This window comes from Humulus lupulus, chromosome 9 (assembly GCF_963169125.1).
Source record: "Humulus lupulus chromosome 9, drHumLupu1.1, whole genome shotgun sequence".
NCBI lineage: Eukaryota > Viridiplantae > Streptophyta > Magnoliopsida > Rosales > Cannabaceae > Humulus > Humulus lupulus.
In genome coordinates this window covers 111,642,876-111,667,530 of record NC_084801.1, presented here as the reverse complement: position 1 = coordinate 111,667,530, position 24,655 = coordinate 111,642,876, and the positions used below count along the sequence as shown (strand labels likewise).

General features: G+C 40.4%; 2 protein-coding genes across 2 annotated transcripts; one reads left to right on the top strand and one right to left on the bottom strand.

Moving 5' to 3' along the window:
* Positions 1–13,414: 13,414 nt before the first annotated feature.
* On the top strand, positions 13,415–15,421 carry LOC133799939 (uncharacterized). Its single transcript, XM_062237927.1, has 2 exons — positions 13,415–14,150; positions 14,415–15,421. Exons 1-2 carry the CDS (start codon positions 13,415–13,417, stop codon positions 15,419–15,421), a joined length of 1,743 nt encoding a protein of 580 aa, XP_062093911.1.
* A 4,700-nt stretch (positions 15,422–20,121) lies between these two features.
* On the bottom strand, positions 20,122–21,445 carry LOC133801752 (non-classical arabinogalactan protein 31-like). Its single transcript, XM_062240002.1, has 2 exons — positions 20,714–21,445; positions 20,122–20,631 (listed from the first exon to the last, which is right to left on the bottom strand). The coding sequence occupies exons 1-2, from the start codon at positions 21,396–21,398 to the stop codon at positions 20,333–20,335; spliced, it is 984 nt and encodes a 327-aa protein (XP_062095986.1). The 5' UTR covers positions 21,399–21,445; the 3' UTR covers positions 20,122–20,332.
* Between the last annotated feature and the right edge of the window lie 3,210 nt (positions 21,446–24,655).

Genomic DNA, 24,655 nt, shown 5'->3' with positions numbered 1-24,655 from the left:
GAACAATTACATCCGAGCAGTACTGCTCGCGGTGTAAAGGCATTTTCCTTTTAATTTCATATTTACATCCAAGCACTAATGCTCGCGGTATAAACGATTGCCTTATTAATATTATAATGTTTTCATTTACTATAACATCTGTCTGTGTGACCGAACTTAGCATAGTACTTTGGTTTGATTTAACAAAATATAGATTTTGAAAAATACTAAGTACCGTAGCATGCTTTCACTCATTTTGTTCATGTGTTTACATACCTTTTGGTATGCTTTGCTATCGATGTACCTTATATGCCCCCCAAGTGATCGAGGAGCTTTTAGGTCCTTGGTCACTTGCCTTGACCACGACCTGTGCGAACATTGCTGCTCGGTAGGAAACGTAAACACTTATAATACAGCAAAACAACACACCTAATCAAAAAATACTTGTAAAAATAAATTTACAAAGTTTGGCAAGAATGACTGGCTGCGCACAGTCCCTTATAATCTCGTATTAAAAATGGACTAAACATGTCTTTACGAGTGATCTTAAGAAGATCTTACACTTATAAGCGATTAGCCATACAACGTGGCTAACCCTTTTTCGAAACTTGTAAAAAGTAAAAATTAATACAAGCCATTCCTTTAAAAAAGACTGTTTATTGGTAGTACTTGCGCAGGTGTTCACCGTTCCAATAGCGTGGAACGAGATCTCCATTTAAGCGTGCAAGTTTGTAGGTGCCCGGATGAAGGACTTCTTCAATTTGGTAAGGTCCTTCCCAGTTGGGTCCGAGCACTCCAGCAGTGGGGTTGCGGGTATTTAAGAAAACTCGTCGTAGCAACAGGTCACTGACGTTGAATTTCCTTTCTTTTACTTTTGAGTTAAAGTACCGAGCGACATTTTGCTGATATGCCGCAACCCAGAGTTGGGCTTTTTCTCATATTTCTTCAATTGAGTCTAGGGACTCCATTATCAGTTGGCTGTTCTGGCCCTGGTCGTATGTAATGCGTCGATGTGAGGGGGGATCTAATTCGACAGGTAACATGGCTTCATATCCGTATGCCAAGGAAAACAGGGTGTGACCTGTCGCTGTTCGATGCGAGGTTCTATACGACCAGAGTACTTCAGGCAGCTGTTCTGGCCATGCTCCTTTAGCGTCTTCAAGTCTTTTCTTCAGGGTGTCCTTAAGCATTTTATTCACTGCTTCAACCTACCCGTTCGCTTGTGGATGCGCAACTGAAGAAAAGCTTTTGATAATCTCGTGCCTTTCGCAGAAGTCGGTGAATAAGTCACTGTCAAATTGGGTTCCGTTGTCTGAGACAATCTTTCAAGGCAAACCATACCGGCAAACAATGTTCTTGATGACAAAGTCAAGAAATTTCTTGGTCGTTATGGTAGCGAGTGGTTCAGCTTCGGCCCATTTGGTGAAGTAGTCGACTGCCACAACTGCGTACTTCACTCCGCCTTTTCCCGTTGGCAGGGATCCAATCAAGTCTATACCCCATACTGCAAAAGGCCAAGGACTCTGCATTTGTTTTAACTCATTTGGAGCTGCGCGTGGGATTTTGGAAAATCTTTGACATTTATCGCACTTTCGTACAAACTCCATTGAATCTTCATTCATAGTCAGCCAGAAATAGCCTTGCCTTAGAATCTTTTTTGCCAAACTTTGCCCCCCAAGCATGATCCTCGCAGAAGCCTTCATGTACTTCCTTCATTAGCTCCTTAGCTTTTTCTGGTGTAATGCATATGAGCAGTGGCATGGAATATCCCCTTCGGTATAGAATGTTATCGGCCAGTATATACCTAACAGCCTACCTTTGAAGAGTTCTGGCCTTGTTTCTATCTGTCGGTAGCACACCATTTGTCAGATACTCCAAGTAAGGCACCATCCATGTGTCTTCCATTCGAATTTCCATACTGGCTTCAATGGCTTGTATGCTTGGCACACTCAATCTTTCTACTAGCACAATATTCAAAGTGTCAGCATCTTTCGTGCTTGCGAGCTTAGCTAAGGCATCTGCATTCGAATTCTGATCCCACGGTATTTGCTGGAGGGTATACTTCGTGAACTGGGCTAACAGGTCTTTAGTTTTATTCAAGTAGGCCACCATTTTTAGGCCTTGCGCTTGATATTCCCCTAGAACTTGATTCACTACCAGCTGCAAATCACTGTAAATGTTCAGCGCCTTTATGCTCATGTCTTTTGTCATTCTCAATCCAGCGAGGAGTGCTTCGTATTCGGCTTCATTATTTGACGCGGTGAAGTCGAACCTAATGGCGCATTGAAATCGATGCCCTTCTGGCGTTATCAAGATCACTCATGCCCCTGCGTGAGATTCGTTTGACGACCCATTTACGAATAACTTCCACGAAGGAGCTTCATCTTGAGGCTCAGGCGCTCTAGGCTGTTTGCACTGCTCGCTGTCTGGGAGCTCGATGAACTCTGCAATAAGATCAGCCAAGACTTGTCCCTTTACTGTTGCTCGCAGTGAATATGTAATATCGAACTGCCCCAATTCGACTGCCCATTTTAATAAACGCCCAGCCGCCTCTGGTTTTTGGAGGACTTGCCGAAGGGGTTGGTCAGTTAAGACTGTAATGGGATGGGCTTGGAAGTAAGGACGTAGTTTCCTTGAGGCAAATATTAAACAGTATGCTAACCTCTCTATGGGAGGATACCTCAGTTCTGCTCCGATCAATCTTTTGCTTACATAGTAAACTGCTTTTTGTACGCCTTCTTCCTCTCGTACTAGTACCGCACTGGCAGCTACTTCGGTGATCGCCAGGTAGATGAACAAAGTTTCTCCTTCGATAGGCTTTGATAAAATAGGAGGTTGTGCCATATGGGCTTTCAAGGCCTGAAAAGCTTGCTCGCAGTCTCCTGTCCATTCAAATTTCTTACTGCCCCTAAGCAGATTGAAGAAGGGGACGCACTTGTCCGTTGACCTTGAAATAAATCTATTTAGGGCTGCAATCCTCCCAGTTAGACTTTGTACATCTTTGATCTTTTCTGGAGATTTCATGTCGATCAGGGCTTTTATCTTGTCGGGGTTGGCTTCGATTCCTCTTGAATTAACAATGAACCCCAAAAACTTTCCTGATCCAACTCCGAAGGAACATTTGAGAGGATTTAGTTTCATATGGTACTTGTTCAATACATCGAAACACTCTTGCAAATCCTTCACATGCCCTTCTGCCTTTTTCGACTTTACCAGCATGTCACCCACGTACACCTCCATGTTTACTCTGATCAATTCTTTAAACATGTGGTTAACTAACCGCTGGTAAGTCGAACCTGCGTTTTTTAGTCCGAAGGGCATTATTTTATAACATTATAAGTCTGTATCGGTCTGAAAGCTGATGTGATCCTCGTCAGGGGGATGCATGCTAATCTGATTGTAGCCTGAATATGCATCCATGAAGGATAGGATCTCGTGTCCTGCAGTAGCATCGAACAACTGGTCGATCCTTGGGAGTGGGAAGCAATCCTTCGGGCAGGATTTATTGAGATATGTAAAATTAACACAGGTTCGCCATTTGCCGTTAGGCTTGGGAACCAGCACTGGATTTGAGACCCACGATGGATAAAATGCCACCCTGATGAACCCATTCTCTTTTAATCTCTCAACTTCTTCTTTTAAGGCTCTCGATCGATCCTTATCGAGCATCCTTCTTTTTTGTTGCACGGGTGGAAAAGTCTTGTCTATGTTCAGGACATGGCTGATAACTGCAGGGTCTATCCCAGCCATGTCTTTGTGCGACCAGGCAAAGACTTCCTGGTTCTTCCGCAAAAATTCCACCAGTGCATGCTTCGTGGTTGGTTCTAGGTTTTTCCCGACCTTCACGACTCTGGTCGGGTCTTTTTCGTCAAGTTGGACCTCTTCCAGGTCCTCGACGGGTCCAACGTTTTCTTCAAAATCCCCAAAGCGAGGATCAAAATCTCTATTTGGTGACTTCATCACCGGATTGGGCTTGTGTATCAATTTCCATCTGCAACCTATCTGAGGGAGTGCTCTTTGATGTTCCCTTCTTCGCCTTCGTGACTGAGGCATTGTAGCACTCCCTGGCCTCCCTCTGGTTTCCCAACACGCGTCCTACCCCTGTGTCTGTCGGGAATTTCATGGCCAAGTGCCACATAGAGGTGACGGCCCGTAGATCAACCAGTATAGGCTTCCCGATGACGGCATTGTACGCCGAAGGACAATCGACTACTATAAAAGTAGTGAGTAATGTCCTAGTAGCAGGCGCTGTACCTGCCGTCACTGGTAGTCCGATTGATCCTGCAGGGGCGATTCCCTCACCAGAGAAGCCATATATTGTTTGGTTGCAGGGCTCCAGGTCCTTAACGGACAACTTCATGCGTTCCAGCGAGGACTTATACAGGATATTCACCGAACTTCCTGTATCAATCAGCACTCTCTTCACCATCATGTTGGCCATTTGGACATCCACGACCAGTAGATCGGAATGTGGGAACTGGACATGTTGGGCATCGCCATCATAGAAGGTTATCTCACCCTCTTCTAATCAAGTCTTTTTTGGCGCGCGGTCATCCACAGTCATCATCTCGATGTCCTGGTCTTGGCGCAGAGTCTGAGCATATCGTTCTCTGGCCTTTCCGTTGTTTCCCGCGAGGTGCGGAACGTGCCAGTTACGGGGTCAAGCTGCAAAGGTGGCGAGCGTTGGCACGTGGGTGCTTGCTCGTTGCCACCCGGAGCTTCTCGCTGGGAATTTCCCGAGGCCCGTATATATCTTCTCAAGTGTCCTTGTCTAATAAGGAACTCGATCTCATCCTTCAGCTGGTTTCATTCGTTGGTATCATGTCCGTAGTCGTTATGATAATGACAGAACTTTGTAGTGTCTCTTTTCGAAATATCCTTTCGAATGGGGGCAGGCTTCTTATAAGGCATGCTGGAACTCATGGCCTGATAAACTTCTCCCCGAGACTCAACTAGGGCAGTATAGTTAGTGAACCGAGGTTCATAACGGTTACCCTTGGCTCGTTTATTGTCAGAGGTGGAAGGCTCATTGTGTGGCCGTTTCCCCCCATTCTTGCCATTGCCGTTGCCGTTCCCGTTGCCTTTTCCGTTGCCATTGGGCTTGGACCCATTGGTTGCTTTGGCGGTCTCGGCAGTCCCCCTTTCCTTGCCTGGGGGCTTCTCTTCATCGACGATGGCATCTTCAAGCTTGATGTAGCGATCAGCCCGATCCAAGAATTCCTGGGTAGTTCTCACCCCATGTTTTCGGAGGTTTTCCCAAAGAGGCGTGCGGCTCTTAACCCTTGTGGTTATGGCCATCATTTTGCCTTCGTCTCTCACTTTCTTTGCTCCAGCAGCTACTCGCATGAAGCGCTGGACGTAGTCTTTCAGTGGTTCTCCATCTTGCTGGCGTATTTCAACCAGCTGGTTTGCCTCAGTCGGGTGCACACGACCCGCGTAGAACTGTCCGTAAAACTCCTTTACGAACATTTCCCAGGAAACTATACTTGCAGGAGGGTATTTAAAAAACCACTCATGTGCGGCATCAGAAAGTGTTGCAGGGAAGATCCTGCATCGAGTGTCTTCGGACACTTTCTGAATGTCCATTTGTATCTCAAACATGTTGACGTGAGATACCGGGTCACCATACCCATCAAAGTTTGGAAGCGTAGGCATTTTAAACTTGCTAGGAGTTTCTGCCATAGCTATCCTCTGGACGAAAGGAGTGCCTTTCCTCCTATCGTGGTCGATGTAAGATGTTCTTCCCCCGACCAGCTGCTGCACTGCCTGGTTGAGGGCATCTATCTGGGCCTGCACAGCGCTAGGAATCGCCGTGGCCTCTGGTGCTGGGGGGACGTACTCACCGTGCCACTCGCGGCGATCGTTGATTACATCTCTCAAGTCCTCGTCACTCCTCCGCTGCTCGCTAGCTCCGGGGCAGTCGGAGACGTTATTTTGTCTGGGCTGCCCCCCAGCGTCCCGTCTGTCGGGTTGGTCATCTTGAGGTGGCTGGCTCCTGCCTCCACCTCTTTCTTCATTCCTCCGACCGGCATTCCCTCTGCCTGAGTCGGCCTCATTATAACCATGGCCATCTCTGAATCTTGATTGGCTATGGTGGGATCGATTGTTCCCTCGATTACCTTCCCGGGCTGGAACCTCCCGAGCGTTAGAGGGTGGTCTCCGTTGGTCATTAGGTCCCCGTGCCTTACCATGCCGTGGGGGGCCTCGGACCGTAGAGCCTAACTCTGAGTTCCTCCTGTTTCCAGGAGGATGCTGTCCTTTGCTCGGAGGATTTGGCTCGTTGCCCCTATGCCGTCTAGGACTGCGAGGCTGCTGCCCGGTCCTATTCTGCCTCTGCTGTGGGGGATTGCCGCGACCAGCTTGGGATGGAGGTTGTGCCTCTGGGTCTCCTAGCGAGACATCGTCCTGAGGCGCCGGTGGCTGCTCGGGCCTTTGGGGGCTCAAGGGATGGATAGGCGGGCTAGGATTGGGACCCCTGTGGGGTGGGCCATTTGCAGGTTGATAAGGCTGCGAGGCAGGTGCAGCCTGATTCCTAGCCAATTGTAAGGCTGCCTCGAGGGCTGCCATGGCCTCCCTCTGGCGACGGTCCATCTCCGCCTGCCTTTCACTCAGTTCCAGGTGTTGCCGCTCAATTTCTTGTTGCTGCCGCGCCATGATTTTCGGCTGCACTTTCCTGGCTGGCCCTCAGATTGGCCAGTTCCTCGTGCAACGCCCCTAGAGTACTCTTCAGCGTCGCATCGTCCATTTCTTCCTCATCAAATTCCAAATGTGGCTCATCCTCGGCCACGCTGGGAGGAGGAGGAGGCGGATTAGATGGTGCAGCGCCGGCCGCCTGTCCAGTTTTCCTGGTAGGTTTTGCCATTGATTTTCTCAACGATGTTGTATCAAGCTCTCAATGAAAGCACCATAATGTTGACCCTGATTTTGGCCAACTGACACGGGGTCAAATTTGCTTGATGTGGAAAAACACGCTGGAAAGAATGTGATGACGAAATTATAAAGAACACAAGGGTTTATAGTGGTTCGGCCCCAGAATCTGGTAATAACCTATGTCCACTTGAATTGTTATTAATATAGGACTCAAAGGAGTGATCAAAGAACTAGGGTTCAATGAGTTTCAACAACCTCGGAGGAACAATACAATATAACTAGTTTGATAACTCTAATCTCAAGTGATCTGAAAGTAAGAAAAGAAAAAGAAGCCCCCTTTCCCTTGAGCCCTCATCCTTTATTTATAGGCTCAAGAAGGATTTACATTAATTTGTTACAGATATGATTTCCTAAATAGTCGGATACTCAGGAAATCATGGGAGATAATTTCGGATACTATCATAACTACATAAGATCTTTTCCACGTATATCATTCGTACGACCAAACTGGTCGTATGAAAAGATAGAACATCGTGATACTAGATGTACTCCTGGTCGATAGTCGAACACGAATTATGCCAGATGTTAGCCACGTGTACAAAATGTTCGCCACGTCATCCGTACTTGTTTTTTGGATAACATATATCAACAAAATAAGGTTAACTAGACTCTAAGATAACAATGTAGACTTTTGGTCAAACATTGAAGAGCTTAAAACTCTGAGTGAATGAGGAGCTCAGCGCTCTATATGAATGAAGAGCTCAATGCCTTGCACGAATGAAGGAGTTTCGAGCTTCGCATAAAAATATTTCAAAAAAGAGTGCAAAGGCGGAACAATTGCTATGCGCTCTTATTTGTAGCTTGATTATGAAAAAAAAAATATATGAAAAGGAGCTCGATGAGAACAAAGGTAGATTAATTGCTCTGTCATTGAGCTCATAGCTCGATTTGAGATAGGAGAAAAGAAACGGGAAAGAGAATTAGAAGGATGGACATGTGGACCAATCAAAATAAGTTTTTCTATTCCATTTCTCATTACTTTCTATATAAATAATATACAAGGGACTTATTTTGGAACCTTGGATTCATTTTACTATTTGATTAAGAGTTGTGGAGAGAAAATCATTGTAAAACCTGAAAAAATTTCAGGTTGAAAAGTCAAAAAGGGGAGGAAAAAAAATTTAATTATATATATAGATTTTTTTTCTTCTTTTTCTTTCTCTCTCCCCGAAACCTCTTCTTCTTCTTCTCTCTTTTTCTTTCTCTTTTCTTTCCTTTTTTTTCTCTCCAAACCAGTCACGCCCACAACCAGTCGGACCACCGCCGAAGCGCCATTTCTGACACGCGCCAGAGCTGCAGCTTCCCCGACTGGCGATGACGGAAACCCCAAAGTTTGGTGACCATCGGAGCAAGGACGCGCCTGTACGGCCACTCCAAAGTTTTGCCGTCGAAACTTTGAGTTGCCTTTCCGGAGAACTCCGACAACCATTCGACGAGTGGGTGGTACCGTTGGAATCAGCATCGTGAAAGGATCGTCGCCCACTAAGTCATTCCGGTTAACTCGCCATTTTTCTCCGGCGAGATTTTGGGTATCTTCGCCCCTTTTGAAGCATTTTCTGGCGACACTGGAGGTCATTTGGGCGAAGGAGCTGTACTTTCGTGATGTACTCATCGAGAGGATCATTTTGATATATGCCATGCATATATTCGTTGATGTTTCCGGTACCGCCACCAACCGCTACTGTGCACAGCGTGGGTGAGGTTCCGAAACTTGAAATTTTAAATATGGTCATATTATATGTCATTGGACATGATTTTGAATAAGGAATGCAATGATGATAGTCGTTTGCTCATTTGGTGCACGTAGGAAAAACGTGATGTTAAAATCGGACTAAATCACTCTACGATCATCGTTAAGCATAAGAGCGTCGCTTTGGGCTTGGATTGAAAAATTCTAAGGTAGGACTCAACTTGACTATTGGACTTATTTTACTCATATTGAATTTCATTAAACATATTCCAATTTTGATATTTATAAAATGTTTGAAAAATTGAAAACTTAATCTGCATGTTTTCTAATCTGTTCTGAGGGCACTGGGTGCCAAATATATTTTTGTTCACTTATTTATGCAGGTTATGATTTTTGGGTTTTATTCAAATGCAGTTGTTATGCTGCCCAATTTTCTAAAATATAAAGGGAATATGTTTCTTTCTTTTCATGTTTACCTGCATTTGGTTATACCGATGAGAGCCATAGTGATCATGATTTGTGCATGTTGTTGTTTCACGACCTAGTCTGTGTGTCATCTTAGGTAGATCAGGTGTCCACTCACCTGTAGGTGTAAAGACCTAGCATCTGTATACAGGAAGTGTTCTGAGCCTTCCCATTGGAGTGGTTATCAGGTCCAACTACCCGGTTTAGGATGTCGGTTTTTCTATGGTGGGTAACGAGAACTAGGGGTCTAGTGGAGGTGTGATGTGCACTGGTAGCTATGCTCTTATGATTGTTTGTGGTTTCTCTCTATTTTGGTTTATACATGATGATGTATGCTTTGTTTTCAAAGCTAACCATGCAGGGGTTGTATTAAACTTTTGGGTCCTATGTTATTAGTTGTTTTCCTACTGGGCTTTATAAGCTCACCCCTTTCTCTCCCATTCCAGGAGCCTAGTGACGCGAACGTGGAAAAGATGAATTATCGATGGGGCCAATGTGTTTAGCCTATTTCTATTTCGTGTCATTGTCTTATCTGTTGAGCATTATATATGTATTCGACTTCGAATCTAATGATCAGTATATCTGAATGAGCTATGAAATAGTTAGGGATGATGAATGGTGGATGCTAAGTATTATTTTGGGTGTTTATGATTTATTAAATTTAACTATTTGGTGATTACATAACTGTGGAAATATTATTGTTTTATGTATAATGATAAATGATCATACTTTTATTACTAATATTTTTATATCTAATTATAGGAGTTATTTCATTATTTTTACTTATAGGGAAATTTGCAGCTAAAATACCCAAACTTTTAAGTTACTAACACTTAAATACCCAAACTAATGTTTTGGTGGCAAAAATACCCAACCGTTAACTTTTATGGCATTCCGTTAGTACCCATAGTTAGAGTTTAGTTTTGACATATAAGAGGACAAATGGCACTCCAAGATTACTCCACATGTAAATTAAATAAAACAAATAAATCATTTTAAAACCATCTGAAAAGATTTAAAAATATAACTAATGTAATTATATTATATTATTATTAAAACATTTAAAATAAAAAACTGAAAAAGTAAAAGAAAAATAAAACAACGATTATCAGAGAGAGGGAGAGAAGACGAAGAACAGAGAGAGGGAACGAAGAAAAAAAAAACTATAACAGAGAGAGAAGACGATTAACCGATTACCCAGAAAACTATTTTGAACCCCAACGAAGAACCCCTTGAGACGCCGGCGAAGACTCATCTGAGATGCCGATGAAGACCCACCAGAGACGGTGACACGAACACCACCCACCAGAGACGCCGACGAAGACCTTGAGACGCCGGAAAATAAACGTCGACTAGCCAGGAATTCAGAGTAGAGGAGGCGCAATGATTATAAGATTCGAAGGAGAAAACTTACCTGATTATGGTGAGTGATGTTCTCAACTTTTTTTAAATTGTTTAATAAAAGGTGTTATATATTTTTGGTTTAAAAATTGTGGGTCAAAGTTTAATGTTTGTTCTTCACTTTATTGGAATAATTTGTTGTTTTTGATGTGGTGAAATTTGTTGCTTTTTATTGTATATGTATTTAAGGGAATGATTCAAATATGTTTTCTGTTTGTTTACAACATGGGGGAAAATTTGTTAATAAATTTGGTGATAAGAAATATGAAGGGGGGAGAGTTTCATATTTTGATTACTGTGTTTGTGATATGATTAATGTTCAATTGGAGAGAAGGGTAAGAGTTTCGGGTACAAATATCCTTTTGGTTTTCTATACAAACCACTTGAAAAGGATCTGAATTTTGGATTTATGTTGTATGGAGACAAGTCAATTCTGAATTTTATTGAGGTTCTAGAAAAAATGAGGGGTAATAGAATAGTTCTCCCTGATGAGTTCATTGATGAAACACTTGTTGAGGAGGGCCTACCTGTTTTGGAGCCATTAAGAGAGAAGGATCCCACCATAATAGATATTGACCATGCTGCCCCAAGTACATATGAGGAACAAGACATAGAGATTCCATTTACAGACCCCACTCCCCAATATAACACACTATCTGAAGCCTTTGTTGATCTAAATGAAGATGTAAATGATATTCATTTAGAGCATGAGTGTAACGCCCTGGATAGCCAAGACCGTTACACTGTGTGTTTATAAAATGCCAGACTTGCTAATCAAGTCATTTAAATAAAACCGTGTTATTGAAACTATTAAGGAACTAGGGTTAAAAGCGTTTTGGTCTCAAAAGTCATGTTTTCACTAAGAAACATTGTTTATTTACACAGGATCCCCCAAAAATATTTGTTTAAGGGCCATCTACAGAAGTTACAAGGTTCAGATACATTAACCAGCCATACTAAGACAAAACGAGCAGTTAGGTAATCCCTGTCCTGACTCACTCCTCGACCATGGTGATCGAACAGCTAGCTAAGTACATTCCACCTCGGGGCTCTCCACCTCAGGCTTGGTCAAGCTTGCCCTTGCCTTTACCTGCACCACGTAGCACCCGTGAGCCAAGGCCCAGCAAGAAAACACAACAACAACAGAGCATGAACAATTAACAAACAAATCAATAACTTATATTGCATCTCATAGACTCAGATATATCATCAGTCAGTTTAATCAAGTATTCCACATACTAAGCATTTCAATTCATATCGTTCACAATTCACAAACGATAACCAGGGCTAGCGCCCTCATGCTGCTCCCTCTGTTATCCCGTTGTTCCTGGCTCTCAGTGGCCAACTCGCGCCCAGTGCGCTAATATCAAGTACAGCACTCTTAGGCCGCTTTTACATGTCCTTTGGCATGATACCAACATTGACACAACGCAATTCTTGGGAACACTTAGTCCCATCACCAACATTTATCCGGGTGCATTTTTCTTACCTTTCAATTCACTGGTTTCCGATGCCACGAAGCCGCGAGCACGGTCCTCTACCCCGAGCCTCTCCAAAAACCTAATCACAACACAAATGAAACATCCTTTGTCACTAATCAATCCATAGCTACCTCCCCGGAATTAATCCCACACTCTCGAAACCCCCAAATCCCTAAAACAACGCACCGAAGACATCCCCCGAACCCCCGGAGCAAAGGCTCAAAATTGCAAATTCTAACATCCTGAAATTGGCCTTGCGCCGCGGCGCCCAACAAGTCAGAGGACTCGCCTGCCCAGAAATTCAGCCTCGCGCCGCGGCGCGCTAGAACAGCGCCGCGGCGCTCCTTCGCAAGCCCAGAAAATCTGGGTTTTCCCTGCGTTTTCCCCGAACCCAATTCACTCCAAATCATCCCAACTTCATACCCAAGCCCCAAAACTTATTTAAAACCCCACATAGACCAACCAACAACCTATAAATACTATAATCCAGCTCAACTACACACTCACCCACAGAATTCACACTTAAATTCAGATTCAAACCTTTGAACCAAAGCTTGAGAAATGTGTAAACCAGCCCCTTTAGATTCCTAAACCATAACAGCTACGAAAATTTAAACATGATACACTCTTACCTCAGTCAAGAAGTCAGCTTGGATTCTCCTCAACTCTAGCTTCAAATCACCTTCTCCTTTTGATTACTCCAACTCTAAATTCATGCAAAACCAGCCACCAACTTGCTTCAATTCATATTCATCATCTAAAAACCAGACTTGAAACTTAAACATATTATAGCTAAATCCTTACCTCTGAGTTTTCTTGGCTTAAGCTTGGTTAATAACTTCAAACACCCCTTGATTCTCCTTCCAAGAGCTAAAGTTCAGCTTCCCTTTTCCTATCTTTCTTTTGTTCTTCTTCTAGGTCTCCAATATATTCAGCATAAAACCAACTCCCAAAATGTTATACGTAAATGTATTTCCTTCAGCTCAAACTTATCTATTTACTGCCAAAAGACCAGTTTATCCCTCTAATAATATCCCTTTCTAACTAGACCTCAAGGGCTTACTTGTCCTTTTACTGGTTTACAATTCTACCACCTCTCCAACAAAACTTGTTACTCTCTATGGTTACTAATAGTTACACAGGTTACCAAAACACCAGTTACCACTATCTAGCTTTCTAGGACCGTCTCGGCACGTGCATCACATTGAAATCACCGCATCCACGTGGTACAAATCACATATCATAATTATCACATAACATAATACACATAGTCATATAACATGCTTAAAATCATAACCATGCATCTAAATCATTAAAATCACACATAATTCCCATTATGCCCTCCAGGCACACTAATCAAGGCCCTTAAGCCTAATTAGTGAATTTGGGTCGTTACAATGAGTATGAGTCAGAGAGGGTTGGTGAGGAGTTTTAGACAGAAGGAGTTGGTGAGCAAAGGGATGAAGTTATGAATGAAGATGAAGCGTTTGAGTTGAGAGAAGAAGAGTATGAGGGTGACAATGGAAATGGGGATGAGGAAGATTATGAGTATAATGACCCCACTCAATGGTGGATTAGTGTAGTTGAAGAGTGCGCAGATGGTGATGATGACAGTGCTGGTTTCAATTCTGAAGATGAACTACAAAGTTTACCAAGTGATGATGATGATGGCAATGGTCCTTCCCAAAAACATAGGGAATTTAACCCTAAGGTGCACATGGAAAATGTCAAATTTGTGCTTAAGATGGAGTTCGCTTCTGTGGCGTTATTGAGAGAAGCAATCCAAACATACTTCATACAATCCGAAAGGGAGTACAACTATGTCTTCAATAATAGTCAAAAATTGAGAGTCAAGTGCAATGGAAAAGGATGTCCATGGATATTGTATGCACGCGTACTTAATGATAAGAGCACATTCAGGATAAACACACTTGTAGATGAGCATTCATGCAGCCAGGTGTTCAAAAATAGACATGTTGCTGGTGGGTGGTTAGCAAATAATTTTTTAGAACAATTTAGGGCGAATCCGGATATGTCATACAAGCAATGGAAACAATTGACTTGCACAACCAAATATTCTTATATTTCTGAATGGAGATTTTACAGAGCAAAGAAAGAAGCTATGAAGATACTTGAAGGAAGTGTTAGAGACCAATTTGTTATTGTGGAGGACTACTGCAAGCAGATTTTGGCAACTAATCCAGGTATGTAACGTTGCTCAGTTTGGGTATTTAACATTCTGTGTTTCAGTGTTGTTTTGGTTTTTAAGAGTCATAATTTGTTACATTTATTATTTTAGGTAGCACAGCTTTGTTGAAGACCACCATGAGAAGGTGGTAAGAGGTACTTTGAGAGAGTTTACATATGTTTGAAAGCATGCAAGGATGGATTCATAAAGGGGTGTAGGCCTTTGATAGGCTTGGATGGGTGTTTTCTTAAAGGATATTGTACGGGTGTATTGCTTGCAGCTGTAGGAGTGGATGGGGAGAATTCATTGTACCCCATAGCTTATGCAATAATGGAGAAGGAGAACACAGAGATATGGAAGTGGTTTGTGGAGATATTAAAGGAAGATTTACAAGTTGAAAATCCATCAAAATTCACATTGATGAGTGATAGGCAGAAAGGGTTGGAGAATGCCATGAAAGCTTTGTGGGATGGGGCACATGTGCGATATTGTGTGAGACACATGCATTCAAATTTTAAGAAAGATTTTCCTAGTTTATTGTTAAAGCAGTTGTTATGGGCAGCTGCTCGAGCTTCCACTAAAGAAGAGTTTGTGAAATGCATGAAAGCAATTAAGGATGTTAATGAGAGTGCATATAACTGGTTAATGGCTAAGAATGCATCTGAATGGACAAGATCACATTTTGATGACTCTGTGAAATGTGATATGGTGTTAAACAATATGTGTGAGAGCTTCAACTCCGCTATACTTGAAGCTAGAGACAAGGTTGTTGTCACGCTCCTAGAGAAGATTAGATTCTTGTTGATGGTTAGATTTTTCAAAAAGAGGGAAAGCGTCAACAAATGGAGAGATGGGATTAGCAAGCGGATATGGGATCTCCTTGAGAAAAATAAAGAGGTAGCAAAAAAATGTCACACAAATAGAGCAAATGCATTTAACTTTCAGGTTACTCACGAGACTGATGGGTCCTTTGTGGTAGACCTAATTGCTCTCACATGCACTTGTAGGAAGTTTGAGTGGAATGGTTTGCCTTGTAGTCATGCAGTGGCAGCCATTTGGAAAAGAGGGCTCAATGTGCTAGACTATGTGCATGACTACTACAAGAAAGAGAGCTTCATACATGCGTATGAAGGGGTTGTGCAACCTATGCCAAGTCCGGATAAATGGCCATCTTCAAGCAATGCTCCAATCCTTCCACCTCCCGAATACAAACTTCCTGGTAGACCAAAAAAGTCTAGGAAGAGGGAGGTAGATGAGCCCCCTACTGGTGCCACAAAATCTAACTGACATGGATCAAAAATGCATTGTAGTAAATGTGGTGGTGAAGGACATAATAAAAGTTCTTGTACAAGTCAAAACACAGCAAAGGTAAACTTGTATTGCTTGTTTTTAACATATTTTTGTGTTTGCCTATGTGTTGCAATTCATACTACTGCTTTTATTATTTAGGCTACATAAGCGAAGAAGCGAGGCAGACCCCTTGCAAAAACTCTGAAAGTGGATACCATAAAAGGAAGGAAAGACTTAAGAGGCAAAGAGCTAGGGAGGCTTCTTCAACTAGTCAACCAAGCAATACTCCTAACTGAATTTGTGTTCATATATATTTTTTGATGTGCTTTGTACAACTGTACTGAGTTATTTAGTGTTTGTTTTTCTCTATTTTGATGTTAGTAGCATTGAACAATCTTTTGAGAGGAGACTATTTTGATGTCAGTAGCATTGAACAATCTTTTGAGAGGAGAGTATAGGGTTGGTTTTATATGTTTTAATGTAAGGAGAATTGAACATTCAAATCAAAGTTTTACATCAAGAATTGAAAGCTGCAAATAAACTAGCTCTATAGTTTCAAATTGAACTCAAGTATTAATCACATTTATATTAACCAAAATTTCTCTTGAAAAAACAAAAAAACAAAACAGAATATACATCAGTAATAAAGAATACATAGACTCACTAAACTGATTGTTCTGAGTAGTAGAAAAAATTATATTATCAAATGCTAATTTACTCCTCAAGAATCCTATGCTATCCTCTCTTCCATTTTAGATGGCAAAGAATACTTCAAATGGTGGCGAGCAGCAATAAACGAAAAGCTTCTTTTCTGTATGGACTATGTTGATGATGTTAGAAAGAATTAATAATGCACTTGGCAAATAGTCCGAATGTGTCAACTTGCTTGATGAAGTTAGTCATGCTAGCCCACCCGCCAAATTCGAACCCAACTACAAAAACTCAAACAACTACAAATGCGTTCACCATGTACACTGTTGTCCAGCTTGGTAGGAAAAAGGGCAACTTCTCAGCGGCATTCTGTCGAACATGCAGAAAATAATATTAATTGGTAAAAAATTCTGAGTCTATTCTTTTTTATATAAAAAATTTAATTTTAAATTAGGTTGTTGCCTGCATATGCATCATCATAATCTATTTCATTATTTTTCAATGCTGAATAAAGATATTAAATATATACATATTTATATAGTACTTTATGATTTGATTTTTGTGATGAGTAGGGTCAAGTGTCAACTCTGAGATCAAGCTTGGTCCCAGCTAGATAGTTCTTAAGATATCGCTTATTACTAGACAAGTTGAAATGTTTAGATATCAGACACATAAATGACAAGGAAGTCTACCAATCTCATTGCTTTATACTAGTGGGCTAAAATCAAATCCAGAGACAATACTGTGAACATCTTGTATTAATAGAATGTTAAAATTGTTGTGTTTAAAAGGCTAAACCAGATTGGTTTGATCCAAAACAAAAAAATCATGTTAGACTAACTAGACAAAGTCATTTGGGCAATATCAAAAGGAATAATATATATATATATAGATTATATAGGCTAGAAATGAAGATAAGAATAAGAAAGTGGGGAAGAATGAATGGGTTATTTACCTGTAGAAGTAGATCTGAAAGTGAGCATATGAGCTAAAGAAGGAATGATGTAGACTACGAAGCTGACTAAAAGAGCCCAACGGCTGAGTTAATGAGCCCAAAGAAAGGGAATATAATGGCCAAGAACCATATTGGTATCACCACTGGTAATCTAGCAAGTGCCCTTAAGCATATACTTTTTGTGTCATGCATGCCTATAACTTTCTCCCACACAAAGTACAATGGTGTACAAGCAAACCCAAATGTAATGAACTGCCAGTGCCAATAATTCAACATGAAAACCCATCAGCACACATGTATATACAATAATACCATAATAATGATCAAGGGTTGTAGCCATGGATCCATTAAAATGACCCAAGAACATAAAACTAAGAAAATTCTAAAATATATACTTGATAAATATATGAGCAGTAATGAAAATGCATAACAACAAAGTCAATAGGTAATTGTTGAAGGTTTATTAGGGAAAAAGTCTATATATTTTACAAAAATCTCAGTTTTACCTTAAATTACATACCAACACAGAAACAAAACAAGAAAAGAAATCATAATTGTTCTTTTTTTATATTTTCTCCAAAAACCAAATTGTTCACAGGATGATTCAATCAATTTACTACTCTCAGCACAACTTTGGCAAAATGAATCAACTTCTTCACAAATTTCATCAATTCTTCCCCTCTCTAAAGCATGGATTTTACTCTCTAAACCACGTATTTTCTTCAAAAGTCTGGGAATCACTTCAATAGACCTTGCACACATGGGGGGATCAATCCATTTGAAGAAATTGCAACCTCCTGAATCCTGCAATTTTTTCTCTAAGCAAACTTAGGGCAAAATTTATAACAAAAATCCCAGATGAAAGAAAAAATGGGGCAAAATAATTAACACAAATTAAAGCTAGAAACTTACCCGCATCTTATGGCATGTAAAGAAACGACGACCTGGGTTGTCTAGAGTCCAAGAGGTTCGTTCAACTGCAGGTTTTCGCTCTCTACATTTACAAAACTCCATGGATGTTCTTCTTTTCGTATTCTTCAAATACAGGAAGTTTTTCGTCCTTTTTTTTTCTTTTATTTTTCCCTGTGATTTTCGTCTCCTATAATCCTTCTTCTTCTTTCTTTCTTCTTCTTCTTCTTCTCCTCTCTCTGTTGTCGATTTTTTTTCTTCGTCTTCTCTCCCTCTCTCTAATAATCGTTGTTTTATTTTTCTTTTATTTTTTCAGTTTTTTTATTTTAAATGTTTTAATAATAATATAATATAATTACATTAGTTATATTTTTAAATCTTTTCAGATGGTTTTAAAATGATTTATTTGTTTTATTTAATTTACATGTGGAGTAATCTTGGAGTGTCATTTGTCCTCTTATATGTCAAAACTAAACTCTAACTATGGGTACTAACGGAATGCCAGAAAAGTTAATGGTTGGGTATTTTTGCCACCAAAAAATTAGTTTGGGTATTTAAGTGTTAGTAACTTGAAAGTTTGGGTATTTTAGCCGCAAATTTTCCTAACTTATAATTATAGGACGATTTAATATAAATTAAATGATCATTTATAAAGATTATTTTCCAACAAGGGTCAAAGTTTGACATTTGACCACCCAAGTTATGGATATTACAAATCTGCCACGGCATAGGGCTTGGGTCGTGACAATCATTGTCTGACTTAAGCACCAGAGAACATTTTTGCAAGTACTCTCATTAAGTTCAATCTTTCAATTTCAGAGAACGCATTTATACAATTGGTTTAGCCAATATAATGTGTAAGGATCCGAGGTGTTCCAATTACTCCAATTCTCATAGCCCCAAGAGAATTGAGTGTAATTACATTGTGTAATTACTAAATATTATTTATTTTAAATAGTATTTATTATATAATATTATTTTTTTGTGTAATTACTAAATATTTTGTCAAACATGACAGTACAAATTTGTAAATATTTACAGCTTGACATCCAAACACTTTTTATATTTTAAATATAGTGTAATTACTAGGATATATAATTACTACTTTAGTAATTATAGTGTTTAGTAATTATACTGTTACTTTCAAACACAACTTAAATGTGTTGTGTTTGTACCAATCAATTTTACTTCAATTTTGATACCTTTAAAAATCTTTAGACTTGCCAAAAGATAATCCTCCCAAATTAAAGAAAAACGTAAATATGGAAAAATAATAATTCTTGAAGTAAATGATATATTTAGATTGGCTTAATATTCATCTTGATCTAATTTTAAAATAACAAACACGAGTACAAGTACTTTTAATTTTATTTTCTTCTCGATATCAAAGAGTGTTAGATTTAAAAACGAAATTAAAAGAAGAAAAGCTTAAAACTAGTTGACTCCAGTTGTTTAGAGAAAATTGAAATATCCATAATACACCTTAATAAATTAATGAAGGCAATTTATTATATTAATTATATTATTATATAATTAAGGCTATAATCATTTATCTTTCTTTTTCTTAAAGAAAAAAAGCTATAATTATGTCCGAAACGAAGTTGTTTGATTAAGAAAGAAGCTTTTTGACTTGCTCGCCACGTAATACTTATGTTTCAATCTTTTAATTCAATTTTATTAAAACAAAATTCTTCCTTTGCAAGATGTGTCTAGAGTTTCGCTCTTTATTTGCATCTTCCCTTTAACGAATAATTAAAGAACTTTTCAGTATTGATTAACTTTGCCAAAAAGTAAACTAAATCTAAATTGGGCCCTCTAAATCGTTATCCATACAAATAAAGAGCCAAAAAATAATGATCAAAACGAGGTGTTAAAATTCAAAAAAAAAAGAGGGGCCCAAGAGCCGAATGATCCAATGGCCGAGGAAGCACGGCAGTGTATGGATTATTGAAAAAGGCCGAGAAACCCCTCTTCCCCATGCCTGGTCTGCCATATGACATGCAGTAAGTACTACAGTACAATTATGACCGTTGAATATACATTTTACACTACACGTTAAAGTAGCTAATACCGTTTCCAAGTTGATATTAATTAACTATTATTAATCATCATTTGGCCAATAAAAGCTACGCTGTATTGCTTTATTTACTAGAATAGTATTATAGTCACAATCACAAATGTGTTACTATGAACTACCACAATAATTTATTATCATCGTTGTAACCCGCGTGAATAAACACAGTACTTGACATATCAGGTTGCCCATTACAGGACGACTTGGAAGAAGTAAAAAGAGAAAAAGACTAACCATGACACAGAACCCTAAGCAACGTACGCAGTAACAAACTCAATAAACCCATTACAGATATTCAGAGCTTGCAACTTTTGTTTCTTTAATAGCATTTTTTGGGCTCGAAAGCAAATGGACCGACCGAGTAGTAAACAGCAGCGCGTTTGTCGACCGGGAACTTGGGCATCTCAGGCCTTAAAATGCCACCCTTGTCGCCGCCGTGGAGCATGGAAGGCTTCTGGCAGTTGGGCAGTGGCGACTTAAGCAATGACACTGTGCACTTGTGAACACCATAGGTGGTCAAGAACTTTGGCTTGATTACGAAATAGCCGTTTTTGTCCGTTTTGCCTGTGGCGAAGAGCGAGTACTTGGTGTTTTTGCAGTGTAATATCACAATGGCAGCTGTATATGAAAATTTATATACACGAAAATGAGACCGTGAAACATTTATTAACAAGAGAAGTAAATGTAATGTAGCACTGACCTTCGACTCGTGTAGCGTTCAATAGAGTGTCAACTCCGGTGTACTTGCAGTGCTTGCAGTAAACAACGCCTTGAACAACAACAAACTTCCTTGGTGGAAGAACGTAAGGTGTGTGAACCGGTGGCTTAGCCGGTGGACTCGATGGCTTCGGTGGCGGTGCATATGGCTTAGGGGGAGGTATAGCTGGCTTTGGTGCAGGAATGTATGGCTTTTTGGGTGGAGTTGCTGGCTTTGGTGGAGGAGTGACTGGCTTAGGTGCCGGAGTGTATGGCTTAGGTGGGGGAGTAGCTGGCTTGGGCGCAGGAGTGTATGGCTTAGGTGGGGGAGTAGCTGGCTTTGGTGGTGGGGTGGCTGGCTTTGGTGCAGGAGTGGCTGGCTTTGGAGGTGGAGTGGCTGGCTTATGGGGAGTAGTAGGTGTTTTGGGTGGAGGGTAAACTGGAGGGTGAACTGGGACAGGGGAAGGAGAAGGAGGAGGGTGGTGATGGTGGTGGTGGTGATGTGGAGGGTGAGCCGGGGCGGCGGCCGGAGGGTGATGGTGGTGGTAGTAGCTAGGAGGATGGGCTGGGGGGGCTTCTGTTGGAATTGGGAGGTGGAGTGGTGGTTGAGAGACGGGCAATGCTTCGACTGTGAAGCAGCTCACTACAAGTAGGGCCGCAAGCAACGCTCTCACCATGCCAAAATCCATGTTTTTGTTTTGTTATTTTGTGTTGTGTATATGACGATGGAAGTGATAGAGCAGGGTTTTTTTATAGGAGTTTTTTCGTTGGTGAGATCTGATTTTAAAAAAATTTGTGGGGTAGGGTAGGGTTTAGTGGTCTACCAAAAGTAGATGAGTAGGGGGAGTTTTTTTTTTTACTAATTTACTAGAATCACTTCTTTTATGGCTTATCATTCAAGCGAGAGAAATGGGGGCAATAAATGTGTTTTTGGATCAAATTCATATGTTTGTATAATTTTGTATTCATGATATAGTATTGTCGGATACAGTAAGGCTCACATGCATGGAGCTGATGGCCCAATACTTAGATTTTTCACATTTTGTGAGGCAATACTGTGGAAGTTTCCAAGGTCTTGATTGTTTTTTTTTTTTTTTTTGAAAAAGAAGGTGCTTCCATTATATAGATCCAATGAGTACAAGAAGCAAATTACAAGACTGTTAAGCAGTTTGGAATTGAACCATTTCAAACAACCTCATTATCTAACTCTAGTGCTCTTTTAGCAATTTTGTGAGTCACTACATTGGATTTTCTAGGAACATAATAAAGATGCAAATCAGGGAAGAAAGATTATAAGAAACTCATTACAATATCTGAAAATGAAGACAAATGGTGACTAGAATGCCTAACTCTATCAATTACAACTTTAGAGTCCGCTTCAATAAGATCAATATGTAACGAAATTGCATTGTACCACTTGAGGGTGCATAAAAGTGTTTGAGCTTCCATGACCATTGGCGAGTAATTTCTCCTTGTGGGAGCTGTCAAACCAGCCAAAACTTTTCCTTTATGATCTTGAACCACAGCTCCAAAACCCATTATGCCAATTTTAGCATTTACTGTTGCCTCTATATTCACCTTTAGTTTATTAGTTGGGGGAGGAATCCATTGAACATTCGATCTCCTGACTTTTCCCTCTTTGACAGATTTATTATTTTCCTGACCTTCACCGTAGTTTTGAAGGTAAGAAGCAGCCCAACTCGATACCTCCTTCAGAAGAATAGCTGAATTCTTGAAAAACATAGAATTTCTATTGTTCCAACTAGCCCAAATTAAACAAAGAAAGTTGTTAAATTTATGACTTGGTAAGGATTCAAAAGCACACATAATAAATTTTGATATATCCAACTTTTGATGCATCCTAAAAAAGCCTATAAATTCAAAATTCTTTCAAATTTCTTGAGCTCTGGAACAATTCAACAATGCAAGGGATGCCGTTTCATAATTAGCATCACCAAAAGCACATGTTGGGTCATGCAGAATTTTCTTTTAAAAAAGATTAGAAGGAGAGGGTAACAGATGGGAAAAAGCCCTCCAGATAAAATGTATAACTTTGAGTGGTACATTGGAGTGCCAAAGGTGTGACGATTTTTTAGAACATTTTTTATTGGAAGGACATAGCAAGATGATAAGCGGATTTGACAGAGAATAGTCCTGAAGATGTTTGGCTCCAAATAAGGGAATCAGTTTTATGTAAGGAAGTAAGAGGAATAGTCAGAATTGAAGACAAAATATAAGCAGAAAAATATTTATTCAATTTATCAACATCCCAACAACCAGATGGAGAAATAAAAACAAAAGAAACAAAATCTGAAGGTGGCACTACTACAAAAACTAGATTTTATGACACTTTTTTAGGGCACTCACCTAGATGCGAGCCCTAAAAACATCTCCTAGAACTTATAAGACACTCAGTGAGAGTCCTTAAAAAATATATTTTAGGACACGCAGTGCGAGCCCTAATTACTGACTTAAGACCTAAAAGACTATGAGAAAATTTGAGTTAGTGGAGATTTTTAAGGGCACACTTTGAGTGTCCTAAAAGAGTATTGAGGGCACTCAAAGTGGGCCCTAGAATAATTATAATAAATAAATAAATTAAAGCTTTATTAATAACTAAATTAAAACAAAAAACAAAAAAGATAATACAAAAATTAGAAAACCCTAAAATTGTACCAGCCCCTTCTCTCTCATCTCTTTTCTTCCGGCCGCCTCACACACACACACACACTCTCTCTCTCTCTCTAATTCTCTCTCGCATCCCAGCTCTGCCAGCCCTGACGACCACCATGCTGGCTGCCACCAGCTACACGCGCCACCCCAAGAGATCCAGGACATCATTGAACTCTTACCCCTGCAAGCCCTCTGCCTCATGCCCGACCTAAGGCTTCCAACGAACCCCTCGAAGTTGCAGTGGCAGCTCGTCGGAATCCATGGAGTTTTGAGACCTTTTGGCTTCGATCCAGCTACCACGTGCCTTTCCGAGCCAAACGATCACCACCTTCCGCCTCCTCGAGGTTAAGGCTTTAAAGCCCAGTAATTTTCGGGACCCAAACCCATTGTTGAAGTAGCGTCGTCGCCGTTGTCGCCGGAGCTCCGGCGTGAGCTTTGGCCAGCGACGGTGTAAGGTGACTGAGGCTCATCTCGAGCTCCCAACATCACCCTTAACCTCGCTTCACTATCCCGAGCATTGGATATAATTTCTAACCCTTATTTTAATTGTTTTGGGTTTTATGAATTAATTATGATTTATGAAATGATGTATGTTAATAGTATGTGCTGAGAGCCTTTTTCGCTATCAACCTAAAGATGAGAGGTTAAAGAAATAAACACTAAGAACACAATAGTTTTTACGTGGTTCAGGCTATAAAAGAGCCTTAGTCCACGAGTCTCTAGGTATTAAGGAGATTGGAAGCTTGCTAAGGAAATATCCAATGGGGTTTTCTCAGGCAACGTTTATATTGCTCTGAGTACAAGGTTATTGATTAGTGGTGAAAAATATACATTTATTGATTTTAACAGTCAAAATAAATTAAGTTTTAATTAATATTCTCATGGAATTAATATGATTTATTTTATAAATGAAAATATTTGATTTTAATTTAATTTATTTATATTTTGTAGAAAATAAAGTGTAATTTGGCACTTGGAATCAAAGAAAAAAAAAAGAAATAAAGAGATGAATCTGAAAATCAATTGAAAAATGGCATTTTTGAAGCCCAAAAATAGGCCTAGAATTCGGCCAAGCAAGCTCAGCCTTTTCCCTCTCTCCCAGCACCACTTGGCGCGCTCAAGGCTCGCCATGCATCCGCCTGCCAACCAACCCGAGGCCGCCACGTCGCCAGCCAGCCATCCTGCTCTCCTTCAGCCCAGCGTCACTTCCAGCGGCCCAAACACCTTTCAGCCTTCAATCACCTCCAAGCCCAACGTCATCCTCCTTTTCCTT